General features: G+C 33.8%; 1 protein-coding gene across 1 annotated transcript; it reads right to left on the bottom strand.

The window, feature by feature from the left end:
• Nucleotides 1–11,958: 11,958 nt before the first annotated feature.
• On the bottom strand, nucleotides 11,959–18,226 carry LOC130949404 (phragmoplastin DRP1E-like). Its single transcript, XM_057878158.1, has 15 exons — nucleotides 17,843–18,226; nucleotides 17,634–17,697; nucleotides 16,819–16,926; nucleotides 16,324–16,425; nucleotides 16,135–16,185; nucleotides 15,963–16,024; nucleotides 15,663–15,753; nucleotides 15,482–15,546; nucleotides 15,147–15,341; nucleotides 14,933–15,052; nucleotides 14,773–14,843; nucleotides 13,222–13,447; nucleotides 13,046–13,096; nucleotides 12,564–12,932; nucleotides 11,959–12,323 (listed from the first exon to the last, which is right to left on the bottom strand). Exons 1-15 carry the CDS (start codon nucleotides 17,969–17,971, stop codon nucleotides 12,195–12,197), a joined length of 1,833 nt encoding a protein of 610 aa, XP_057734141.1. The 5' UTR covers nucleotides 17,972–18,226; the 3' UTR covers nucleotides 11,959–12,194.
• Nucleotides 18,227–26,007: the final 7,781 nt, after the last annotated feature.

The raw sequence follows: 26,007 nt of genomic DNA, 5'->3' as shown, positions 1-26,007 counted from the left end.
GATTTAGTATCTACAATCTAAAATAAATAAAACAATTTTAAAAAGATTACCTGATATGAGACAAAATTGATTACCTAGGATTCTTAGTATTACTCGGTATTAATATTCCAAAGAAATAATCTACCACTCACACCATTATGTTATGTGTACTCAGATCGGACCAGTCGATTTGACTGAAAATTCGGTGAACCAGGTCCTAATCGGTCCGGTTCAATAAAAAAATCGTTTAAGATTAAGAATCAGTAAGAATCGGTCAAACTAGTAAAAACCAATCCAACCAAACCATTCAAGAAAAGATTTAAAAATTGATAAAAGATGTGGTTTGAATGGTTGAACTTGTGTCCTCCTTATATTACATGTTTTCCTTTCCTTTTTTTTTTGGTGGTCATATTGCATGTTTCCCTTACCACTAACTTAGATTATTCCTTGTTATTTTTTATGCTAATTGTTAATTATATAGTAAAATCACACAATAATTTTTTTAAATATTATTTTAATTTTATATTCAATTATATTTATATTAATTATATTTTTTATTATTCATAATTATTAATATAAATATTATTAAATATGTATAAATAAAAATATCAAATATTTTTATTAATTATCATATAATTATTTTTTATGATTATTTGATATTTATTAATATTATTTTTTAATAAATACATATAGTATATAATTATATAATAAATATAAAAATACTTTAACATACAAATAAAATTAAAAATCTTTATGATTAATACTAAAATTTTATGTACTAACCAGATTATAACTTGTTGATTATAATTTGTTCAAGTTTAATTGTGTTTAAGATATTAGTTAAGATATGTATTTTAAATTTTAATTTTAAATTTTTTATTATTTTATATTTTTTTATTTATATAAGACTGATTTTATCGATTTAACCAGTAATTTATCAGTTAAACCAATAAATTAATAACCTAACTGATATTTGGTTTTTACCACTATGTTCCTCGGTCCAACGGATATGTAGTCAATCATTTCATTAATAAATGTCATATTTAGTGATCGTTTACTTTTCTTCAATTCCATTAATTTTCATTCTATGTTTCAGAACACTATGTAGATAGGAAACATGAGGCAAACAGAAGAATCTTAACAGAATTATTAGCTGACATTCACAATCATAATATTTTAGAAGATAGGTTAAAACCAAAGATTGGGTTTTACTGAATTGAGAAATGTCTTAATCTTGCTTGGAACACAAGGAGGAATGGTTAGGTGCTCTTTCTCCACTATGAAGACCTTGATATTTTAATTCCCACTTGGCCACATATTACACACTAACGACATTGATCTCTGTCTGGTATCATCCATCTACTAGAGGGGCACAATGCAAAAGGAGCAGACTCTAGTCATAATTAGAAGATGACTTTGGCCCTCAAAGGAGATTCTTCTGAATGTAGCACCTTTCACAGGTCATGTCCCATACATGGTGGACGTTAGTGCCATTATAATGATTTTAGGATAACTGGTCTCCTCTAGCATTATATTACACATACACTTCATTATTTTCGATGCCTCCTAAAGAAGAGTCAGTCTCGTGTTTATAAGAAAAATTAATATCATATTTTTATAAAATATAAGAATATTGAGTATAATATAAGTTAAATCTCAGAAAACTTTAATATATATATATATAATAAAGGGATGTCGTATATATTATCGTTTAAATTTATGGTAGCCGACACTTATTGGAATGTTAAGAACAGAGAAATTTGACCTAAGCAAGACCATATTTTCCATATATTGACAATTCAACGGTGTTATCGTTATTGAAAAATGAAAAGCCATCACGTACAGTGTGCTGACAAAGACTGCCATGAAGAAAGTCCCTTAAGCCACATAAGGTGTGACATGAAAACCATTTTATGGCTCTGGACCCAGCGTAACCAGTAGTAATCAATTCGAAACAAGAGGGAAAGATAGTAATAGGAGATAAACATTGAGTAGATGTTTAGATATTGAGCCGTCATTCCTATATAAGTATTTAGTAAGGAATTTACATGATGAGATTAGTAAGGCTATAAAGCAAAGTTCTGAAAATCCGATTGGTTATTAAATCGCTCTAGTAATTAGTTTATTTGTTTATTGATTCAACCAATTTAACAGTAATTCAATCGAAAAAATTATTTTATAATATAATAATAAATAAATTATAAATAAATCCTCTAAAACATATTTATAGTCACAATTAAGAAACAATCTGGTTTAGTTTTAGAATATTATAACAATTACTAGCCTATGCAAAGAGTATTATAATAACATATCCAATTACTGATTTCATGTTTCATTAATGACTTAAAATCTCATTCCTATAGAGGTTTTTTTTGAAAAAATCTAAAATCTGAGCCTAGTTTAGTGCAGGGTGTGTGGAATGAAAATTGAAGCTGAAGGCAATCATATCCAGAAACGTAATAACAAAGCCAAAGTCTAGGTTCAAAATCAGCAACAATATCAACCCAGTCAAAGCTTTCAAATTTCAAATAATCACAAACAAAATAATAAATCATGAAAACAAAGAATATAAATATTCAATTGGAGCACCCATATCTGAAGGCAACAATCCTCAGTAATTTGATTAAGATAATCACAATCTAAGCATAATTAAGACACAAAAGCACAAAGAACAGCAGGACAACAGCACATTTACAATGAATAATCACAAATAGCAGTAAAAGCTAATCAATAATCAATTAATCAATGAATAAAAAACTGAAAACACAAATCATTCAAAAATAATTCAAAGATCAATAATCCTTATGAACAGAACAATGTCATTACACTATTACAGTGAGCCACGAAGAGAGCATTGACCTTCGAAGACAGCGAGCTGGCAACAAACACGAAAGTCCTGGCTGACCCAACTAGGCAGTTCCTGACTGATTTAGCGGTTCACCTCCGATTTTCTTCTCAACGGTTTTTTCTTGTGAGCCGACTCATTTGTATTGACAGTTTTTAGTTGGATCGGTTCAATTGGTTGGTCCGGTCCGATTTTCAAAATATTGTTATAAATTGAAAAATTAATTACTATTTAATTTATAACTCTCATCATATATAAGTGATGAGCGGATAATTTATACGTTTTTTGGCATTATTTTTAGGTAGCTTTTAGTAGGATCTAGCTACTTTTTGGGATGTTTTTATTAGTTTTTATGCAAAATTCATATTTCTGGACTTTATTATGAGTTTGTGTGTTTTTCTGTGATTTCAAGTATTTTCTGCCTGAAATTGAGGGACCTGAGCACAAATCTGATTCAGAGGCTGAAAAAGGACTGATGATGCTGTTGGATTCTGACCTTCCTGCACTCGAAGTGGATTTTCTGGAGCTACAGAACTCCAAATGACGCGCTCTCAATTGCGTTGAAAAGTAGACATCCAGAGCTTTCCAGAAATATATAATAGTTCATACTTTGCTCGAGTTTTGATGATGCAAACTGGCGTTCAAACGCCCCTTCTCTGCCATATTCTGAAGTCAAAACGCCAGAACTGGCATAAAAGCTGGAGTTAAACACCCAAATTGGCACCAAAGCTGGCGTTTAACTCCAAGAGAAGCCTCTACACGTGCAAAACTCAATGCTCAGCCCAAGCATACACCAAGTGGGCTCGGAAGTGGATTTCTGCATCATTTACCTATTTTTGTAAATCCTAGTAGCTAGTTTCATTATAAATAGGACCTTTTACTATTGTATTTTCATCTTAGAAATCTTGACATCTTTGGAACGTTTTCCTTAGACTAGGAGGCTGGCCTCACGGCCATGCCTGGACCTTGTTCTTATGTATTTTCAACGGTGGAGTTTCTACACACCATAGATTAAGGTGTGGAGCTCTGCTGTTCCTCGAGTATTAATGCAATTACTACTGTTTTCTACTCAATTCATGCTTATTCTTATTCTAAGATATTCGCTGCACTTCAACATGATGAATGTGATGATCCGTGACACTCATCACTATTCTCAACCTATGAACGCGTGCCTGACAACCACTTCCGTTCTATCTTAGATCGAGTGTGTATCTCTTAGCCTCCATTCCGAAAGATCGGAGTCTTCGTGGTATAAGCTAGAATTATTGGCGGCCATTCCTGAGATCCGAAAAGTCTAAACTTTGTCTGTGGTATTCCGAGTAGGATCTGGGAAGGGATGACTGTGACGAGCTTCAAACTCGCGAGTGTTGGGCGTAGTGACAGACGCAAAAGGATCACTGGATTCTATTCCAACATGATCGAGAACCGACAAATGATTAGCCATGTGGTGACAGCGCATTTTGGACCATTTTCAATGAGAGGACGGGAGGCAGCCATTGACAACAGTGAAACCCAACATACAGCTTGCCATGAAAAGGAATATGAAGGATTGGATGAAGGCAGTAGAAAAGCAGAGATTCAAAAGGAACAAATCATCTCCATACACTTATCTGAAATTATCACCAATGAATTACATAAGTATCTCTATCTTTATTTTCTGTTTTATTTATCTTTTAATTATTAAAACTCCATAACCCATTTGAATCCGCCTGACTGAGATTTACAAGGTGACCATAGCTTGCTTCAAGCCGACAATCTCTGTGGGATCGACCTTTACTCACGTAAGGTTTATTACTTGGACGACCCAATGCACTTGCTGGTTAGTTGTGCGAAGTTGTGAAAAAGAAGTGAGATTACAATTGTCCAACCAAATTGTTGGCGTCATTGTGTATCACAATTTCGTGCACCAATAAGCTCAACTCTTTTAATTTAAGAACAATTAATTCCTCATTCTATTATTTTATCAACTCTCTCATTTTACAGGAACTTAATTTAGAAGAAAAAAAGTATAATTGCTATTGTTACGTATAGTTTTTTGTTATCAACTTCTTTTCAACCATTTTAGTTTTTGAACAAAAAAAATTTTGAACAAAAAAAAAGTATTAAAAACACAATCCGAAAAATATTGGTACTAATAATACAGATCTTGAAAGATTACAGAAGCTTATGGATGTTTGATAAAATCATTTAAACATAAGTAACTTGTTATTGAACATGAATTGTTATTAGATGATTTGTCAAATGATCATAATCTTATACTGCATTTATTTTATAGACATGGGACACTAAGACAAGATACAACAGTTCGTTTGGTTGGTGTCCATGTCCATTAGAGATCCGGACACGGTAACACATATATATTGTTTGTTTAATGAGACACAAAATTATCATAGACACGGTGACACACGCATGGACACAAAATACATATTTTTTGTGTCTCATCTTTAACCTGTGACACAAGTTTGAGACACAGACACAGTTTTTTATTTCCACTTTTATCCCTGTTATCTTTTTTTTTTTATTTTTATTTATACCCTTTTCCTCTTAACCCTAATCCACTTCTTTTTCTCTTCTTTCTTACCTTCTTCCTCATTACCTCCTTTCTTCCTCCATGCCTCCCACTCCAACCACCGCCTCACCTTCTCTGTCCCTCTCCACCGCCTCCATTCCTTTGTCCTTTCTTGCCGCCTCTTCTCCTCATCCTCCTCTCTACTGCCTCAACTCTTCTCTCCCTTCCTGGCTCCCTCATCTTTGAGCCTATTTCTGCTTAAATTTGTTGCCGCCTCCACTTTGCATCTGTCTTTACCAAATTCACCGTCGCCGCCTCTGTCGTGCCTCCCTTTTCCTCTCTCAATTCTCTTCCAATTTTCTCTTCGCTTCTCTTCTACAATTTTTCCACCTCTCTTCCTCGTTGCCAGATCCATTTTGTCATGACCCGAACCAAGCCATGACTGGCGCTCGAGGGACAAGTCCTTCAGCAAGCCAAATGACCAAATTTTCAGAAAAACGGACAGAATCTCCTCTGTTTCTAGGACCTTACCAACATAAATATTAACTCCCTGTATTAATAATAAACCTCCATTTCCAAAGACGACAACAACAACGTACTCCAAATTATATCCACAACCAAATATATCCAAAATACGCATCATATATATATATATATATATATCAAGTTGATAACTAGAGTATATGATTAGATCCATAAGTCTTACATAACCAAATCATAATTACTACCTAAACAGTTCAAGATTTAAAATAACATAACCCACACGAGGATCCTGCCTGTGACATATGGAGCATTGATATAATCTAAATTTTGAGCAAATGTTCCATTACATAATTACTTAGCCCTTGGAAAGAAGAAGGGCTCACCAAAATGACTAAGATCTACTGAGGGGCAGGTGGAATGGAACCTGGAATGACTCCTGTATCTGAAAAACATGGAATATAATAGGGTGAGTTTTGCAACTCAGTGAGCAAACATTACATCTATAACCCACATGAGACAATACAGAGTTTACCTTGAAAATTATATTTCTTTCTAAAGATGAAGAATTCATATTAATTAGTTATACAAATAATTAGATAAATAATTAAGCGGATGAACTGAAATGGGAGTTCTCATTCCAGAAGTCAAATCAAATCAAATCAAATATTACACACCTAGGGCGGCTCCACCTCTAAGGGTAGCCCTTTCCTCTAGTGTGCCCGTACGGTATAACAGATCCAACGTGTGGCCTACACGTTAGGCTAGCAACGCCCCTGCTAGCTGAGGTCTGAGCCAGATGCATCTAGGTTAACGTCATAACCACCGTTAACTACGGTTTTCTAGTCAAAGTCTCCCAAACCAATCCAAACCAAATCACTTATAAAAATCTCTAATACATATAACATATTACTAAATTCCATAGCAAATCCAATATATATATATAAGATTGCATACTAAAATTCAATTATTTAAAATTCAATAAAGTCAAATAAGAAAACATGTATGCTTTACAAAATATATAAATATCGCCTCGTGTGTATTTTTATAAAATTATAAGTTTCACAAATCAATATTTATTTTCAAAAATTCAAAAATCACAATAATAAAATATTTTCAAACTACAAAAATAATGATTCAACATAAATATTGATAATAATATATTTAAAAACAATTATAGACATAATATCTACTCACAACTTGATTCCAAAGAACCAGAAGCAACTCTGAGCGCGTCAACGAGCTACCAAATGATGTCCAATAATTCTACAACTCTAGAAATATGACAATAATGATATTTGTGAGCTACTAATATTGTCAATTAACGTAATCTTACTCACCTTAACAAAAGTCCCAAATTTTCCAACCCTAATAACCCTAACTCGAATTTATACATACCCATAAATATAGAGATGACAAAAATTGGAGATATGGCTAATTATTGAGTCAAAGAGTTACCTTGAAGCCTCAATAACAGTTAGAACTCAAAGTTGAATGCTTCTTTCACTCATTAAGTTGACATTCCATGGTTTGGGATTTTGAGAAAATGAAATTTTGAATAAATAGAGATAGAGTAGAAAAAGAAAGGAAGGTAAGATGATGAAGATGAGTTTGATAATAGTGTGTAATTGCAAGAAGAGATGAGAAGATGAAATAGTTGAATGAGAAGGGAAGAGGAAGAGAGGGTTTCAAGTTGTTGGGAAGAAATAGAAAGAAAATGAAAGAAGGAAGGAGGGGAGGGGGTCACCGAAGGAGGGGGAAGGGAAAAAGAGAATTTAAGTGGGGGCATGTGCCCCCCACGTGCTTCCACTTCTCTTTTTTTTTTCTTGGTTATAACACATTTAGTTTTCTATTTTTTTTTAATTCATATATTAAATTAGATTGGATCTGAATTTTGAATTTATGCTATGTTTGTTATTATTAATAGTTGTAATTTTTATTGAAATGGTGGTAGACAGGTGGTTATGGTAGTTTTAATGGTGATAATTTGAACTGAAATAATGGTAAAGAGGTGGTGTTAATGGTTTGTGGCAGGGATAACATTGTCATTTTGTTAGAATGGTAAATTACAAATAGTGTTATGTCCTTGAATACCAAACAAGTTCTCAAATTTCATGTCTCATTGTGTCTATGTCATTTTGTGTATTTGTGTCTGTGTCTTATTTATCTCCACCCACTAACCAAACGAAGCCCAAAGGCACAAAATTGTGTTGATGAGATATGGACAGAGACATTATATTTAGAACACTGAATTAGTGTATTTTGTGTCCATCTTGACAAGAAAGACACAGAAACACTAACAAGGAACACAACTTATTTTTTATTTTTTCTTTTATTATTCTTGTTAATTTTATATAATTATATTTTTTATTATTATATTTTTCATCTCAAATGTTTTACAACAACAACAACAACAAATCCTTGTCCTACTAGGTGGGGTCGGCTACATGAATCAAACGACGCCATTATGCTCTGCATTGTATCATGTCTACATAGAGACCGTTTACATGTAGATCTCGTTTGACTACCTCATGGATGGTCTTCTTAGGTCTTCCTCTACCTTTCGCCCATTGTCCATCTTCCATCTCATCCATCCTCCTGACTGCGTGTTCTATCGGTCTTCTTCTCACATGTCCAAACCACCTGAGATGCGATTCAACCATCTTTTTCACAATGGGTGCTACTCCAACTCTCTCCCTTATATCTTCGTTTCTTATTTTATCCAATTGCGTATGACCACTCATCCATCTCAACATCTTCATCTCTGCCACACTTAGCTTATGTTCATGCTCTCCTTTGGCCGCCCACCACTCCGTACCATAAAGTATAGCCGGTCTTATAGCGGTGCTATAGAATTTACCTTTAAGTTTTAAAGGCACTTTTTTTGTTGCATATAAAAGTAGATTCACTCCGCCATTTTGACCAACCTGCTTGAATCCTATGATTTACATCCTGTTCAATCTCTCAATTATCCTGTATGATGCACCCAAGATACTTAAAACTTTTAACTTTTTGTAGGATGTTTTCTCCAATCTTCACCTCTATATTAGGGTTTTCCCTTCTCAGACTGAACTTACATTCCATATATTCCGTCTTGCTATGGCTTATGCACAGACCATACACTTCTAGAGCTTCTCTCTATAAGTCCAACTTCTTATTTAGGTCTTCCCTTGACTTTCCCATAAGGATGATATCATCGACAAAAAGCATGCACCATAGCACAGGCTCTTAGATGTGCTCTGTGAGTACTTCTAAGACTAATGTAAAAAGGAATGGACTTAAGGAGTAAAGATGATCCCTGGTGTAATCCTATACCAATAGGAAATTCCTCTGTCACACCAACTTGAGTCTTCACACTATTTGTGACCCCATCATACATGTCTTTAATTGCACGAATATATGTGATCCTTACTCTCTTCTTTTCTAAAACCTTCAATAAGACCTCCCTTGGCACCCTATCATACACTTTTTCCAAATCAATAAACACCATATGTAGATCCCTTTTATTACTACGATACCTCTCCATCATCCTTCTTAATAGGTATATCGCATAAATCCAAATTGGTTCTCTGTTACTTGTGTCTCTTTTCTCAACCTCCGTTCTATGACCCTTTCCTATAACTTCATGGTATGACTCATGAACTTGATCCTTCTATAGTTTCCGCAACTTTGTATATCCCCGTTATTCTTGTAGATAGGTACCAAGGTGCTCTTTCTCCACTCATCAGGCATCTTCTTTGACCTTAAAATCTCATTAAAAAGTTTGGTTAACCAGTTGATGCCTTTTCCTCCAAGGCCCTTCCAAACCTCATTCGGGATATTATCAGGTCCTACTATCCTGCCATTTTTTATCTGCTTTAGAACCTCTTTTACCTCGAAGTCTCAAATCCTTCGATAGTAGTCAAAGTTTTGATCTTCTTTCCTTGTGCATAACCGACCAAGGCTCGAAAGAGTCTTCTGTTCCTTATTAAATAACTTGTAGAAGTAGCTCTTCCACCTTTCATTAATCTTCTCCTCTTGAGCCAGCACCTCTCCATCCTTATCCTTTATGCACTTAACCTGATCCAAATCTCTCGTTCTTCTTTCACGACTCTTTGCGATTCTATATATACCTTTTTCTTTTTCTTTCGTGTCCAAAGACTGGTAGAGACCCTCATATGCTCTTGTTCTTGCTTCACTTACAGCCACTTTTGTCTCTTTCTTAGCCGCTTTATATTTTTTCCAGTTATCTGAATTGTGGCATAAAGACCACTCTTTAAAGCACTCCCGTTTTATCTTTATCTTTTCTTGTACACTCGCATTCCACCACCAGGACTCCTTGTCTCTTGGTCCTATTCCTTTAGATTCACCAAAGCTTTCTTTTACTGTTCTTCTAATAACTTCTGCCATCTCCCTCCACATCTCTTCCACGCTTCTATTCCCATCCCACTTTGCCTCTTCTCCTACCCGTCTTAGGAAACTTCTTTGTTCCTCACTTTTCATCCGCCACCACCTCATCCTTGGGTTCTTCGTATGATGTCTTTTCCTCAACTTTTGTTCAACGCGAAAATCCATGACGAGCACCATATGTTGTGTTGTCAAACTCTCTCCCGAGATAATTTTACAATTAATGCAAAATTTTCGGTCGACTCTCCTCAACAAAAAAAAGTCGATTTGAGAGCTTGTTATGCCACTCTTATAGGTTATAAGATGTTCGTCTCTCTTTTTAAAACATGTATTTGCGATAAGAAGATCAAAGGTTGAGGAAAAGTCCAAAATAGTTTTACCTTCGACATTGATCACCTCGAAACCATGCCCTCCGTGAATACTCTCATACCCAGTCACTTCTCTCCCAACATGGCCATTTAAATCTCCTCGTAAGAAAATCTTATCTCCCGAAGGTATGTCTTGAATCAAACTTTCTAGATCCTCCCAAAACTTATCTTGTGTTGTTCATCCGAACCCACTTGCGGTGCATAGGCGCTAATCACATGGAAAGCACCTCCCTCCACCACAAGTTTGATAGAGATGATCCGATCTCCCACCCTCTTGACATCCACTACGTCCTTCTTTCACTACTTATCCACAATAATTCAAACCCCATTCTTATTCTTTACCTTTCCTGTATACCAAAGTTTGAAACCAGAAGTATCAAACTCCATAGTCTTCGCACCAACCCATTTTGTTTCTTATAGGCACATAATGTTAATCTTCCTCCTTGGAGTGGTGCCCACCACCTCCATGGACTTTCTTGTTAGAGTGCCTATGTTCCATGTCCCAAATCTCAACCTTCTGTCGCTCCGATCTTTACCTTTTACTTTGTGAACTAGCTTATTTACCCTCGTCCGTTCATGAAAACGCGAGAACTTTTGCTCATTTAACACTACATCCGGGCACCGATGCGGCGGCTCTTGCTCATTTGACACCGTACTCGAGCCATACAGTGTGTTGCTTCCGAGCAACGACCTAGCTTTAGCGCAATAATGTCTTTGATTCATGTCATGTGGATTCGACTATATTTTTACGTTGATTGTCGAAGACCTAACACAACCCTCCTCCTTTATCTGGGCCTGGGACCAACTATGTACCGCAAGTGTAACATAAGCGAAGTTTCATCTCAAATGTTTTGAATAAATAAAAAAAATTGGACTTTCATAATTTACTTTAGTTTATCATCAAACATACTATAAAAATACTAATTTTATATCTATACTTTTGTGTCTTGTTTTCAGTGTCTTATCGTGTTCTCAAAACCAAACACAATCTTAGAGGCCATGAGAGGCCATGAGAGGCGTTTGCACTTTTAAAATTCATTTTGCCAACTTCAAAAATATTTTGAGAATTGTTTTGGAGGTTTAGTCTAAAAAAGTATGTCAAATTAGTTAGTTAAGGATAATTTAATAGTTTTAACTTTTAACTTGGACACTCCGATTATCTTGTATTCAGTAAGGAGTGATGTTAGATGAACAAATTATTTTTGTAACCAAGTCTTTTTACTTCTTATGCCTTTCCTTTCCTCTTTCTTCTTCAACTAAAATTTCTGGTAATTAATACTTAAACTATTAGACTAACTTGGTTAATCTTGATTAACAAAATAACTTAATCATATACCATCATTGTTTTATAAAATATAACACTAAATACTTTTTTAAATATAAAACTGACCTTTAAAAAGGTGAAAGTCACTTGAACAAATAAGGAAGAGTTGGATTAAATTTCAACAATGCTTTTGAAGTGTAAATCTTAACATGGGTAGAAAACCAACATGTATTCAATTTAAAAAGATAAAAAAAAAAAATATATACCACTATAACTCTGATCAGGCATCATCAGAGTAAGCAACGAAAACCAATCCTTTTACCGTCAACACACTCAACTCTCAACTCTATAACTTGATTCATCTCAACCCGACCAACAAACTGCATCAATCTCATCCCTTGCAGACCTATATAACTGAAGCCTCTTGGCACATAGCTTCCTCCTTTCTGTCAATGTATAATCTTCGTCAAGCAACTGAGCCAATTGCCTTCCCTGAAAAATAGAACAGCAACGGTGAGTCCAGAAAGCGACCTAAACACCTAACTTCAATTATCGGAAAATAGATTTATATGCACATACAAGAATTTAGTAATAATTCAGACTTCAGAAACAAATATCTTTTTTAACTGTAAAGTTCCCTATTCTGGTCAATTTTCCCAGTACAATACGATGGATATGGCTATGAACACAATTTCATCCGGTGTCAAATGAATCTAAAGTTATGTCTCGTACCTCCTTTTTGCCCAGTTGAACATAGAAATGGTCAAGTAAAGTTCTCTTGGATTCCCGTACTTGACAATGAACCACGGCCTTTGGAATGGTATTCCTCAGTGTTTCTGATACCATGCCAATATAGGATAAAACATTTGAACCGATCCTCTGGAAGTGTCCATCTGAGTATCGGTCTGCCGATTGCGAAGTTGGATTTCCTCCCTTCTCAACTTCCTGTGGGAGTTTTCGAAAGAATTCGACAGTAAGATAAGATGATTCCATTTCTACCATTCGTAGAGTCGTCTTCTTACTGTCTTCGCGAAATCTCTCTAATGCCTCATTTGAAGCTGCGGCTATCTCAGCTTGAAGCGTTGGAAAGCGCCTCAGCTCCTGCAGCATTGGAAAAATTAAACACAACCATATTTTGGTTAGAAAGTAATCTGTTACTTTTTTTTTTCCGAAAAAAAATCTAACAAAAAAAAAAAAAAAACAAAAACTCAAACCTCAGTTTCTCCTATTGACTTTCTCACAAGTTCCTTCAGTATGAAGTGAACCTGCCACATATATCATTCAATAAGGGAAATTTCATTAACGTGACACATCCATAATCAGTATTAAAGTTGGCCAATAATATAGAACAAGTTAACTTAATCAAACTATTTAAAGCTGAAGCACTTACAGCATCCACAGAAGCTTGTGCGGGACCTTTAAAATAGTTAACTGAACTCTCTAGGAGACGCCGGTAACCTTGCTCTGGAGCGATCAGGTGAGGTTGGTACCCATCTGCCTCTGAAATCACTCGTTTCACATTTTGAAGTGACAAGTGACGGTCCAGTGGAAGCTTTCGCAATGCAGCTGGAAGCTGGTAATCAAAAACTATATGGATCCGGTTGCCACCTGGTCGCCTAGGAAAGATGAATATTGAAAGTATAAAATTTTCCTTGCAGGAAGTATTAATCCGATTGTTTCAAACTTTCAGAGTATTAAAAATCTCATAGAAACTTGTTTGTTCAAACAGATAATAACTGACAACACCTTGACCAAGGAAACAAAAAAACAAAAAACTGACAACACCTTTAACTCCTACTTATATGTCCTCCTATAATTCCTATAACATTTAAATGACTAGATATTTTTAGGAAAATGTAAGGACAAGTTTAGTTTGTTTTTTATAACATTTTATTTTGCAATTTATCTTTCATAAGAATTTCGGATAATTTATAAAATTGTCTTGGCATTATTAATCAATCTACTTCATCTTTTACAAGAAATTTAGATAAGAAACACAAATTTTATGCACGTAGCTATTAGTTGAGCTTGGGGGAGAGAGAGAAACAGCAAGAAAACCATAGTGATGGTGAGAGCGGAACATCAATGGATTGAGGTGAGGAATAGGAACAACAGTTCTTATCAACAGAAAATCTATAACCAGCCACCATTAGCTATAGGTGAACAGTCTTGGAAAGCTTTTAGAAGGCTTGAACAGAGATCTTTCACCATGTTTGTGTTGTTTTTGCATGTTTATGTGCTGTTGGATCTTAACCTAGACTTTCTCCCACTTTCATGGTCAAGAGTGTTGATCTATAATTAGAAAATAAAGCCGATATTAAATAATAAATGCATGGTGGGGTGGTTTAAAGGGAAGGAGGAGACCAACTGGAAGCAATTTGTTTCAAGATCTATGTGTAGAATATAAAGCTTAAAAGGAGTCTACATTAAGAAGGCAATAGAAACAAGAGGTGTTATAACCAAGGTAAGCAAGGTGAGCAGACAGATGCAGTGGCCATAGAGAGATTAGACTATTATGGTGGATTGTATAGATTTTTTTTTTTTTTTTTTTTGACTGGGGGGGATTGTATTAGGAGTTGAAACATATAAGAGGAATGTTTTGGTTGTTAGTCATGAGTTTTGTGTTTTGCTCTTGGTGTAGCTCATGATTATGAATCCGTCCTTGATGGCAATACCAAAGAGGTTGCATTAATAGTCATTGAGTATGTCTTACTTTGCTCCCTTTAATAGGTCGAGTTGTAACGAATGATCTAAAAGAAGTTATATATGATTGAAGAACTGCATATATCTAAAAAAAAAAAAATGAAACCTCTGGTTGTAAGTCAAATGTTTATCAGTATAGAATTGGGTAAGGCATTGTTATTCTCCCATAAAACGTCAGCATTTATGGAGGATTGCAAACAGAATAATTTTAGAATAGAAGAATGACATGATTTCTTACCCTCCATCCAAATGCTCCTTAAATACCCGTTCAAAGGCACGACATAATTCCAAAATGGTGTATAGCTGGGCCTGAAAAAATAGAAGGAAGCTTGATAAATATCCTATTTGGAATTACTTTCAACTAATATTGATAGTAGATGGGATAACATCCTATTTACCCCAACATCAACTGCTACTGGTCTACCAAGGTGCGCCATCTCTGCCTCTAGCTCATCAATGCTTCTAGTAATTAAAGAAGCAATCCCTGGGATCTGTGCCCGTATCACGGACTCTAGATGCTGAAACAAAATCAGTTCTTATACAAATTGCCACTACTACAAAGAATTGCAAATCCCATCACTGTAATTGCCCCATAGAAGGATAAATAAAAACCTTTGAGAGAAGTCTTGCTAGATACTCCGAACCCATTTTGCTGGCCAAGTGCGAATAATCAGGACTAGTGGCAAAAAATTCACACTCCCTCTGCCTAGCAGCAAGCATATCTATATTCCTATTGATATCTGCCTGAGAACGGTTTACAACTCCCACCCAAGGATTTCGAAGACGATATGATCTGTCCTCAAGGACCTACAACATGAGAAACTGGTAAAGTTACCGTCATAATCAGAAAATTTATCCATACATCCAATTTGAAGTTGATTCGCAGAGCCAACAGTATAGTCTCATAAATTTAGAGTTTAGAATGCTGAAAAGGTGAAGATTCTTACATCCAGAGCATTTGTTCCCTTGTCCATCAAGTCAAGCTTTGTCAACACTCCAAATGTTCTTTCACCTAAAAGAAAAGCATTTTGAGTGCATGATCAAGAAAAACACAATTAGGAAATAAACACAAGAGTCATATCATCTAACTATCGAAGCATGATAGTAAATAAACTGCATTAACTATACCTGTAGGGTCAACTTGTCGGGCAACTTTGATCGCATCTGATGTTGCTATATCTTGGTTTGCTGGAGTAATAGCTAAAATTAAGCAATTAGGCTGCAATACAAAACTACAAGTTATCTATCCAATAGATCCATTGAATATTTTGACTCGGCCATTTTCATTAAGCAGGAATTACATTTTTGTTCTCTTTCCCACAAAAGTGAACATAGTTCAGATTTCCACGCTCGTGTAGGCAAGGTTAGGGGAGGGAAAGGGAACTCATTTTCTGTAGGAGTGTAGATAAGATTAAATTCTTTATATACCTTTTCAATGTATGAGTAAATCATGTTTTCAATCTCTTGAACAATACTTTCAGGCTGCCCCTCTGACAAAATAAAACATCTTTTCATAAACCAAGAATAGCAAGTTTAAATTGATAATAAGCAGAAGCTGAAATCGATGTTCAACCTAGAAAGGACGATGAAAAAAGTGTACCTATTGCAACCTTCGTCAAACCAGGTAGATCTATAAGCGTCAGATTGACAACTAACAACAGAAAGGGTAATAATCAGACCAACTTGAATAACACAAGAATTGGGAACAACCATAATTCCATAAACAGACAGCAACCTCTCCTATATGCAGCATGCATAAACAAAATAAAAATGTAGAAAACCTCTTTACCATTTGGAGAGTAGATGCTGAGATGGATGGGAACATGAGATATCTGTTTTGATTTCCCAGTAAGTCTATCAGTTTCCTCTTCAATTTCCACTCGAACCTTAGCTACAAAAAATAACTAAGAAATCAAACAGAAATCTTGAATATTATTACTAAAACAATCAACTAGAATCAGATTAGAAGATAGTAAGATACATATCACTTATGTATTACAGTGACCAGTGTCAACTTGTATAACACTAATAACATAGCAGCTAATATTATATTAGAGTTTTAAGTCAACTGAAGGAAATGCTCGCACTAAGAGATACAAAGATAATCTTAGTCATATATCCTACTGTTAAACACATTATTACTGAATACAAATTGACACAATGCAGCCATGCGTTGGCTCAATTTAAGAGTTTAAAAAAATGCATGCAGGGAGCATGCTGTAATCAGAGAACTCTAAGTTCCACTATATTTGAATGTATATTTGAACTTTATGAGAAGACATACAGAAGTCTGTAAACCGTTTCCTTGGCAAGTGAAGAAATTCCGCATGTTCTTGCACCCCGTCTTCTGTTTTATGAAGCTGCAGCACCAAAGGCCTCCGAGTCACAATCCCTACAAAGCATTTGAAATGTAAGATATCCAGGGGAAAAAAAAACAAAGGGAAAAAAAGAACAAAAACAAAAACAAAAGGCCAAGCATTGCTTTTTTTTTTTTTCCAGCACCGAAAGTGAAACGTTACTTAATTTCTCTGCATTTTATTTTTTAGAATTTAGCTAACATGCATCCTAACTCCTAAAAGTACATGTTAAGGTTATCGATTATAAAAGATTTTATAAGAAACATTGCAAAATTAAAATTTCCAATACATTTGTTATGCATTTATTAAAGTAAAAAATTTTAAAATCTCTATTTATAGTAAATATTAATATGTTTAGTAACATATTAGCTAAATCCATTTTTTTTCATTATTATTCAGAGTATCATTTTTTTTCATTAATATTCAGAGTATCATTTGTCCTTTCATTATCCAAAATTATCATTTTCATTTTGATGCCAGCAAGTCAGTAACAATAATAATTAAATAAAAATAAAGTTTTCAAAAAATGAAAAAAAAAACATAGCTTATTGTCAGAATTGTCTTATACTGTCCCCTTGTCAGAATTTGACAGTTCTTATAAAGCAAAATTCAAGAATAATAAAATGTTAAAAATTAAAAATTGTGTTGATTTCTTCCATTTCCAAATTTTTCTCGGCAACCAAAGAAAACTTTCAGTGGAAAAAATATAAAATTCCAAATCAACTGTTAAATCGTAACAAACCTGATCCCCGAGGCAGAAAATCACGGCCAACAATGCTCTCCAACACCGACGACTTTCCAGAACTCTGCATTCAGTTACAAACCACGCTTCCATCAAAAAAAGGTTTCACAGTCACGGAAAGCAAAACCAAAAGCGCATAAGAACGTGAACTGGCGTTAAAATCAGAAATCAAACAAACAATTCAAACGCATTGTAGAAAGAGAAGAGACCTGGCCGCCGACGACGGCGACAGAGGGAAGAGCCTCCCAGAGTGTAGGGAGAGCGGAGTCGCCGCCGTGGTCGCCGAGGACGGTGCATGCACGCTGAATACGGTTGACGAGTCCGATCAACGAGTCCATCGTGGTGTGAGTAGGTTTGGAAGCGGTAGGTTCGGGCTCAGGTTCGGAGGAAGAAGAAACGATGGGAAGGAAGGAGGCTAGGAAAGTGAGTGTGAGGGGTAGGAAAAGAAGGAACGGGAGGAAGAAGAGAAAGGAAGCTATTTTTTTTTTTTTTGTTAGTGATTTTCGGGTTTGGGTGCAGTTCAGTGTTCAGTGTTCAGGATTCAGTTTGAGTTCTGTTACGTTATGACGGTTTTTTCTCTCTGCGGGTGTTGCGTATTTCTTTTTAATTTTGAATTTGGTTGCTTTTTGGCCGTTGAAAAGTGCTGTTTGGATGTGGAGAAGAGCAGCGGGGTGGGGAAGGAGGAGGAGGCGTGACTTGTCTTACTACCATTAACTTTTCACATTATCATTTAGTCATTATAGTCATTATATGAATCGTTAATTAAATAGGTCCAATCCAAATATAGTTATATACTTATATGTAAAGAAAATTAATTAATAATATTTAATTTATTTATATACTATTAATTAACTATTTATAAATACTAAGATAATCACACATATTTAGTATTATCATCATGTTAATAATAACATAATATATATTAATTAATCTATGAAATATAACGACTGAATCAATTATTAGATTCTTAAAAAAATTAATATCTTAATTTTATTTTTAAAAAATATTCATATAAATTAATTTGGTCTTCTTATTAACTTTTGTTAATTAGTATTAGTTTGAATTGATTTTTTTTAATTTAAAAATATTTTTTCTTAAAAATAAAATATGTTTATTTAATTTTAAATTTATTTAGATATATATATTTTTTAAATATTTTATTAAAAAAAGACATTTTTAATATTCTTAATTTTTTAAAAAACATATATTTAAATATAAACTAAGTTTTTTATTAAAAATATCTTTTCAAAAAAGATAGAAAAATATTTTTTTAAAAAATCAATTCAAATTGACATGTCTTTGTTAAGTGTTATATTTTTTAAAGTTAGATAATTTTATTCATGTAATGAAAGAAAATATAGATATCTATATGTGGGATAAAGAAGAAAAAAAAGATGGAGAACTCCCAATTTTTTAACACTCTAATATAGAATTAACATCATATAAAAATTTAATAAAAATAATAAAAAGAAAGTAAGATTCTTATCAATTAGGAATTGGAATTTTGTTGAAGTTCCTTTTACAAGTTTAAAGTTGACCCTACTACCACTTTTACACTAATTGATACATTTTAAAGTGTAAGTTTATTTTTGGGTATTTATTATAGTGTCTAAAAAGTATTGCCTAACTACTAAAATAGGTAAAATAATTAATTTTAAATTTAAAAGTATAAAAGTTAAAAACCTTTAAATATTTTAAAGTTATTATAAAAAGTAATTTAGACAAAAGTTAGGCACCATAGAATTGGCCTTATTTTTTGCCTTTCATAAAGACAAACTTAGAATTACCATCATCAATATTTGTAAGGAACTCTTTGATTAGGTATGTAGGACCTCATCTTCATGTTTCACTCAACATAAAATCAATGTTGTTGGTGCCCTTTATAGCTGGTAAGCCATTTTTTTATCCAAATTTCCTTTGATTTCGCACAATGAAAAATGCAATGGTTGATTGTTTCTGGGAATTATATGCACTTTGGCGATGGAATGCGGTGTTAAAGGTTTTAGAAAACTAGAAATTTTTCATGAAAATCCCTCTAAAAAAATTTCTTATCTTCACTAGAATTTTCAACTTCCACAAATCCCTCCACAAATTTCGTTGTCTCATGATCTCTGGACAAAAAATTTACAGGAGCATGCAAGAATCCATAAGCAACACGATAATCGGTAACACTTCATACAAACTACTTTTATTAAGGCCCAATAAATTTTGTTTTCTCCTCCCCTAATATTTATTTCTAGAATGCACTGACTAATTTTCTTAAAAAAGGTGCTTCTAACTAAAGTTTGATTCCATAGTCCAATAGAAATTATTAAATCATTGACCATCAACAATGATTGATTTTGTATATTAGAAATTGAAGATTAAGAAATTACACAAGGATGCGGATGAACAAGCCAAAGATCACTGAAAGTTCAGATATTGAAACTATCACTAACTTGTCAAACTAGCCCTTTTTCAATAACCTTGTAGCCTTCTAATATGTTACGCCATTCCTATGAAGATTCTACTCTAACCTCTGAATTCATTATGGAATTGTATTGAAAATATTTACCTTTAAGAAGTTTAGATGGAAGTGATTGTTACTAAGAGACAATTTTTTATATTTTGCTAATAACACCAGATTTCGAGCCCCTTAGTCTTTAAAACATAGTCTACCCTCTAATTTTGGTATTGTCATAGTATCCTAGCTAATCTGTCATTTTTCTTTCTATACTCTTTTGACCCCACTAAAATTAGGAGAGCATGTTATGAATATCCCTAATGAATAAATTGAAATATATAGTCTCATCAACAGTTTTATTTAAAACATGTCTGTCTATAAAAAAAATGTTTTCTTTTCTAAATCTGAATTTGCTTTCTCATCTTGTCTTTAATTTTTCTAAAAGTAGCATCTTTTATTTTTGGACTATAGTTAAGAGACCCAAATATTTATCCTTTATTAAATATTATATACACATTAAAACTTTAACATATACAAATTCTTACCTTACATGACAGAAATTGTAATACCTCAGCAAAAATATAATATCTAATTAATATTTTTCAAAGATTACATTAAAATATTAAATTTTCAAAAGACTAATTAATATATTACAAATTTATGTTATTCAAATATTATTATTTAAAAAATATTAGGTGATTAATATTTTTTTTCTCATACTTACCTTATATTTGAGTCAATATTAATAATTTTTTACTAAAAGTATTAATTTACTAGCATTTTTCATTACTTATTAGTTAACATCTTATGAAAATAAAATAAAATTTGTTTTCTTATTCATTTTATCAAGTTAAATATAGTTACTTATTCTAATATTAAAATATTAAGAATTTATATTTTTTAATCAAATAAATTCATTGAATCCAAATTACAATCATGTTGGATCAGATCAGATTAAATTAATAAGTAAATCAAACTATATATCAATCTAATGTAAATCGTAACAACTTATATATTTTCAATAGAATTTATTTATTTTTTAAATGGATCCAAAACCCACCATAAAAGATTATGTTATGAGACATATCTGAAATGGACTGTAGGTGATTGAACCTTGAGTGATGAAGTTAGAGATGGTAATGAAAGGGTTCAAGATAGCTTCACGTCAGTTCTGCAATGGTAAGTGAGTAGTACTTTGATAAATCTTAATTTTGTGATTTATCTTGTATTAAATTTAGTCAATTTTATCAATTTATTTTATATTTATTCAATAAAATAGCATGATTTTGTAAATTTCTCCTAAATTATGCTTAACATTAAAAATATGCATTTAAGGCTTTTAATTTGCTAAATTTAATTCATTTTAATTTTATTCGATATCTTGATGTGTTTGATGAAGTGATTTTAGGTTTAGAAGGCAAAGATTGGATTGAAGGAATAAAAAAAGCATGTAAAAGTGGAGAATTCATGAAAAAATGAGGATTTAAAAATCTGTCCAGTTCCGTGTACGTGTGACCAGAGTTTTGTCAAGCGACGCGTACGCGTGATCTCCACGTACGCGTGACAAGCAGTACATGACCAACTTAAAGAAACACACTGGTGGCAATTTTTGAGCTCATTTAGGTCCAAATTCAACTCATTTCTGAAGTATTTGAGGCCAAATTCAAGAAGGAACAATGAGGGAACAATTAGTGTAGCTTAGGAATCATGCTTTAGATTAGTTCTAGAGAGAGAAACTCCATCTTCTCTCTAGAAATTAAAGTTTTTAGTTTAATTTTCTCTTAGATTTAGGTTTTAATTCTTGTTTTTATCTATTTTTTTTTTTTTTTTACTTTTCCTTGTTCTATTGACTTAATTTTCTTAGTTCTCATGTTAATTTCTCATTTTTTTCCATTTTTGCTTTTGGACAGTCTTGTTAATTTTGATTTTCTTTAATGCAATTTTAATATTTTTTATGTTATTGATATTTATTTGAGTTGTTATTATTGTTATCTTACAATTGGTAGCTTTAAATTTTATATTTCTTGCAATTTTATCATACTTTTCTTTTATGGCTTCCGAGTGTTTGATAAAATACTTAGTTGGGTTTTAGAGTAGATTTTGAGTATTTTTTGCTTGGAAAGAGAAGTTTGGTAATCTTGAGTCATTAATACCCAACTTGGATTGGTGATCTAGAGTTGTTAGTTAATCTTGTTTCCATTGACATTACTTATGAATTGGGGTTAATTAGGCATATTTGACTTTCTTCTGATGCGAAGATAACGTAATAGGCTTAACTCTTGATAATTATTGTGTTATGATTAATGACTAGGATAGAAAACCTTGATTCTCAATCTTTTCCATAAATGCCTCTTTAGTGTTTGATATCTTTAGTTATTTTCTTTACTTTATTGTCATTTAAATTCTTGCCTTCTTATCATCAACCCACCCCCGTGAATCTCATAACCAATAATTGAGCACTCGATTGTAATTGTTAGGGAGAATGACCTAGGAACAATACTCTCGGTTATTTCTATTGGGTTGAACTTGTGACAACCAAAATTAAACTTTGATGCGAGTTGGTTGTTAGTTTGGAACTATATTTGCAACGAAGTGATGCTTTTTATTGAGAAGAAATTTCGAATCAATGATCGCCAACATAAAGTTTTTGCCACTGTTGCCGGAGAATTACAATGTGTGCTTATTGTTGGTTATTGTACATATGTTAATATTGTGAATAGTTTGCTCTTTGATTGTTTGCTAGTTTGAGTCACTAGTTAGGTTTTTGTTTCTTTATCTCTCAATAGTTTGTTTTTGTTTTCCCTTTTTTTAATATGAATTCTCACCCCTTTGGCTATGAGTTTAATTACAATTATGTTGTAGAAAATGAAAGTTTCAATGAGGGATCACATTATGGGAATGGAAATCAAGTTAGGGAAGAGCCACATGCTTATAGGCAACCTTCATGGCAACAACCTCCTCCGATTTCTTATGGTAACAATCCACCTGATAATGTACACAATTATGAACCAACTCCTAAACATTGTTGGCAACTTTACTCACAAACCCCATATCACCATTCACCTCTATACGATCCTAACCCATATCGACCATACCAATAACCATATGAATCATATTTAGAGCCACCACCATTCTAACACCAATACCCCCAAGAACAACAAATTTCACATACACCACCTTTAGACATTCATCAATATAAACCACCTTCCAACTATGACACTTTTTCTCTAAATAATGAACCATTTCTTTCACCACCGCCTTCATTGGATGAGGTTCTCCAACCGTTAATGCAAGAACAAAGAGAGCTTCTTTTCATTCTCCAAAGGTGCGAAGCAATGGAGCACTTAATCTCATTGCGCTCATGCAATCAAGACACTCTCATTGATGAATGTGGAGGATTAACTGAGGATCACAATGAGAAGGAGAACTTGGAACTTCAAGGAGAAGAGAAGTTGAAGCAAGAATCGAAACAAAAGGAGGAAGTTGAGATGATTGAACTAGAAGAAGTGGTTGAAGATTTAGGAGATGTTGAATGCACAAAGGAATCCAAAGTTGTGGAGTTTGAAAGTGATGTTGAGGAGGATAGTACACAACCTCCAAAGCATATTAAGAATGAAGAATTGGAAGAAATGGGACAAGCAACACGTCATCCTATTGATAATGATTCTGTATCAACATATGATCCTTTTGAGCTTGATGAATCCTCCCCCATTGAATTTGGATTTGATGTTGAGTTAGACTTTTCTCAACCTCCGAGATATAACTTGAGTGATGGGGAAGAGTTTGAAGAATTTGGTGAGAAAGAGATTGAATTAAAAGGTAGTTGTCAAATGGTGGAAGTAATCAAAGAAAAGCACAAGGGAGTGGAGATTGCTTGGTCAAGACCGTTGGAGGCACCTCTCTCGAAGCCATCACCATCCATTCTTTCATTCAAGTGGGTAAATCTCTTATCCCTAAGCTTGATTATTTAGTTTAAATATGGTTTGTTTGAGACGGATGGTCAACTTAGAGCTCTTTGTAGCTTTAAGAGCAAAAGGGAGATGGTTAGTGATTGTAACCAACATTCAAGGTTCATTATGGTTAAGAACTCAAAGTTTAAATCCAATGGTTGGAGGGTTGCTAAATTTAATGGGTCTAGGAGGATGTTTGGGTGCTTTTATAAGAATTCTACGTGTTTGACACCTGGAGAGAATTATGATGATCAACTTGAAGACGGGTATAAAAACAAGGTTTGGGATCCCAAATTAAAAGAGGAGGATCATTTTTGGGAGCTCCTAACTTGTGTGGAACTCCATCATAGTTTTGTGCACTTGGTTGAAAATTCTGGCAATCAATGAAAGTCCAAACATTGGTGGAAGTTCAAGGATGAATTCAAACACAAGCCTCCTTGATTAAAGCTCTCCAAAATGTCCAACTTAAGGACAATAAACAAAAGTGCTAGGTGGGAGACACCACACCATGGTAAATTCTTTCCACTTTCTCCTTTGTTTATATTAGTAAATAAGTTGAATTTTCGTTCTTAGTTAGGTTTATTTTAGTTTTAAGTTGTAGTTTAGCTTGTTTGATGATGTTTGGTAGTGCTTAGGTAGCTTGTTAGTTTCTCAAAAAAAAGAGGCCTCACGCGTACGCTTGACCCACGCATACGCGTGACACCCCAGAATCTGACTGTGCCAGGATCGTGCGTGGACTGTACCATCGCACGGTCCAAACAGAAAGTTGTGCCAGGACCGTGCTGGCTAGATGCGGGGCGCACAACCCTTCTCATGCATACGCGTCGCCCCATAAACCTGGATCATCATGGATTTTTGGTGCTGGGATTGTGCTGCTGCATAGTCCGGAAAGAGAGTTGTGCCAGGACCATGCGGGTACTGTGTGAAGGGCACGATGAGCCCTCACGCGTATGCGTACGCGTCACTTTCATTTCTCCTTGTCCCACGTACGCGTGACCCATGCGTACGCGTGACCTCCCCTGTCTTACATACTCTTCTTTTCTTCTCTTCTTTCCATTTCTTTTCTTCTTTTCTCTTCTCTTCTTTTCTTCTTTCAACCATCACCCACCACAACTGTTTATCATCTACTATCATTTCTTTTAGTTAGTTAGTTAATTAGTTAGTTAGTTAGTTAATTTAATTTCCTATTTTAGGTGGTAAGTATTGAATTATTGATTTGATTTGCTATTTCTTGATGCTGAAATTATTCATTATTGGATTCCTTTATTGAGGTTGTAATTTGTTGCTTGGTATTAAATTCTTCATGCTTAATTTTATGCATACCAAGTACTCACAACATTGCCTTCAAAGCGTTCTAAATCTTGTGAATTACATGGTTTGGCCACCATGTGATTTAAATTTTTAACCATGATGAGGCAATTGTATGTGGTTAATGTATTTTTTTATTAGGTGATGCTTGTTTATGATTGATTTTTATTTATATCACCTAGGTCATACATTGAGATTGAGGAATTGTGAAATTATATTGTAAGCTTACCTAGTGACATCTTTTTGAGCTTTCTAAACTTTGTGGACCATGCTTGCTATGTGATTGATTTCAACTTCTACCTTTTTTTCTAAGTTACATAGCACCCATGTACCCCACTTCTATGTCAATTAGGTGATGCGAACTAAAATTCAAAGTGTATCATTAATTGATGTGTGAATTCCATATTTCATTTGGTTCATTGAATTCTCTTGCACATCAATAAATGTCCACTCATCATCCATTTCACAATTGCTTGATTCTTGACTGAATGCTTTCTTGCGTCTTTATTACTTGTTTATTTGTTTTATCTTACAAGTTTCTTTAAAGTATCTCAATCACACTAGAATGAGTGAAGTGCATACTTCTTTTTCCCATTTCCTCCCTTCTCGGAGCCGACCTCTAAAAAGAGGAAGAATTCGGAGTCTAGCGTCGTTAATATTGATGATGTTGGTT

This window comes from Arachis stenosperma, chromosome 1, assembly GCF_014773155.1.
Source record: "Arachis stenosperma cultivar V10309 chromosome 1, arast.V10309.gnm1.PFL2, whole genome shotgun sequence".
Taxonomy (NCBI): domain Eukaryota; kingdom Viridiplantae; phylum Streptophyta; class Magnoliopsida; order Fabales; family Fabaceae; genus Arachis; species Arachis stenosperma.
The sequence above is the reverse complement of the archived record's forward strand: the minus strand, read 5'-3'. Positions and strand labels throughout refer to the sequence as shown.

What these genes read in the sequence shown, in the direction of transcription:
- LOC130949404 (XM_057878158.1), bottom strand. Translation starts at nt 17,971, where the DNA reads ATGGACTCGTTGATCGGACTCGTCAACCGTATTCAGCGTGCATGCACC. An exon ending in TTTGACGAAGGTTGCAATAG is followed by an intron (nt 16,025 to 16,134) that starts GTACACTTTTTT and finishes TTATTTTGTCAG; the next exon opens with AGGGGCAGCCTGAAAGTATT. An exon ending in AGGGAACAAATGCTCTGGAT is followed by an intron (nt 15,342 to 15,481) that starts GTAAGAATCTTC and finishes CTCATGTTGTAG; the next exon opens with GTCCTTGAGGACAGATCATA.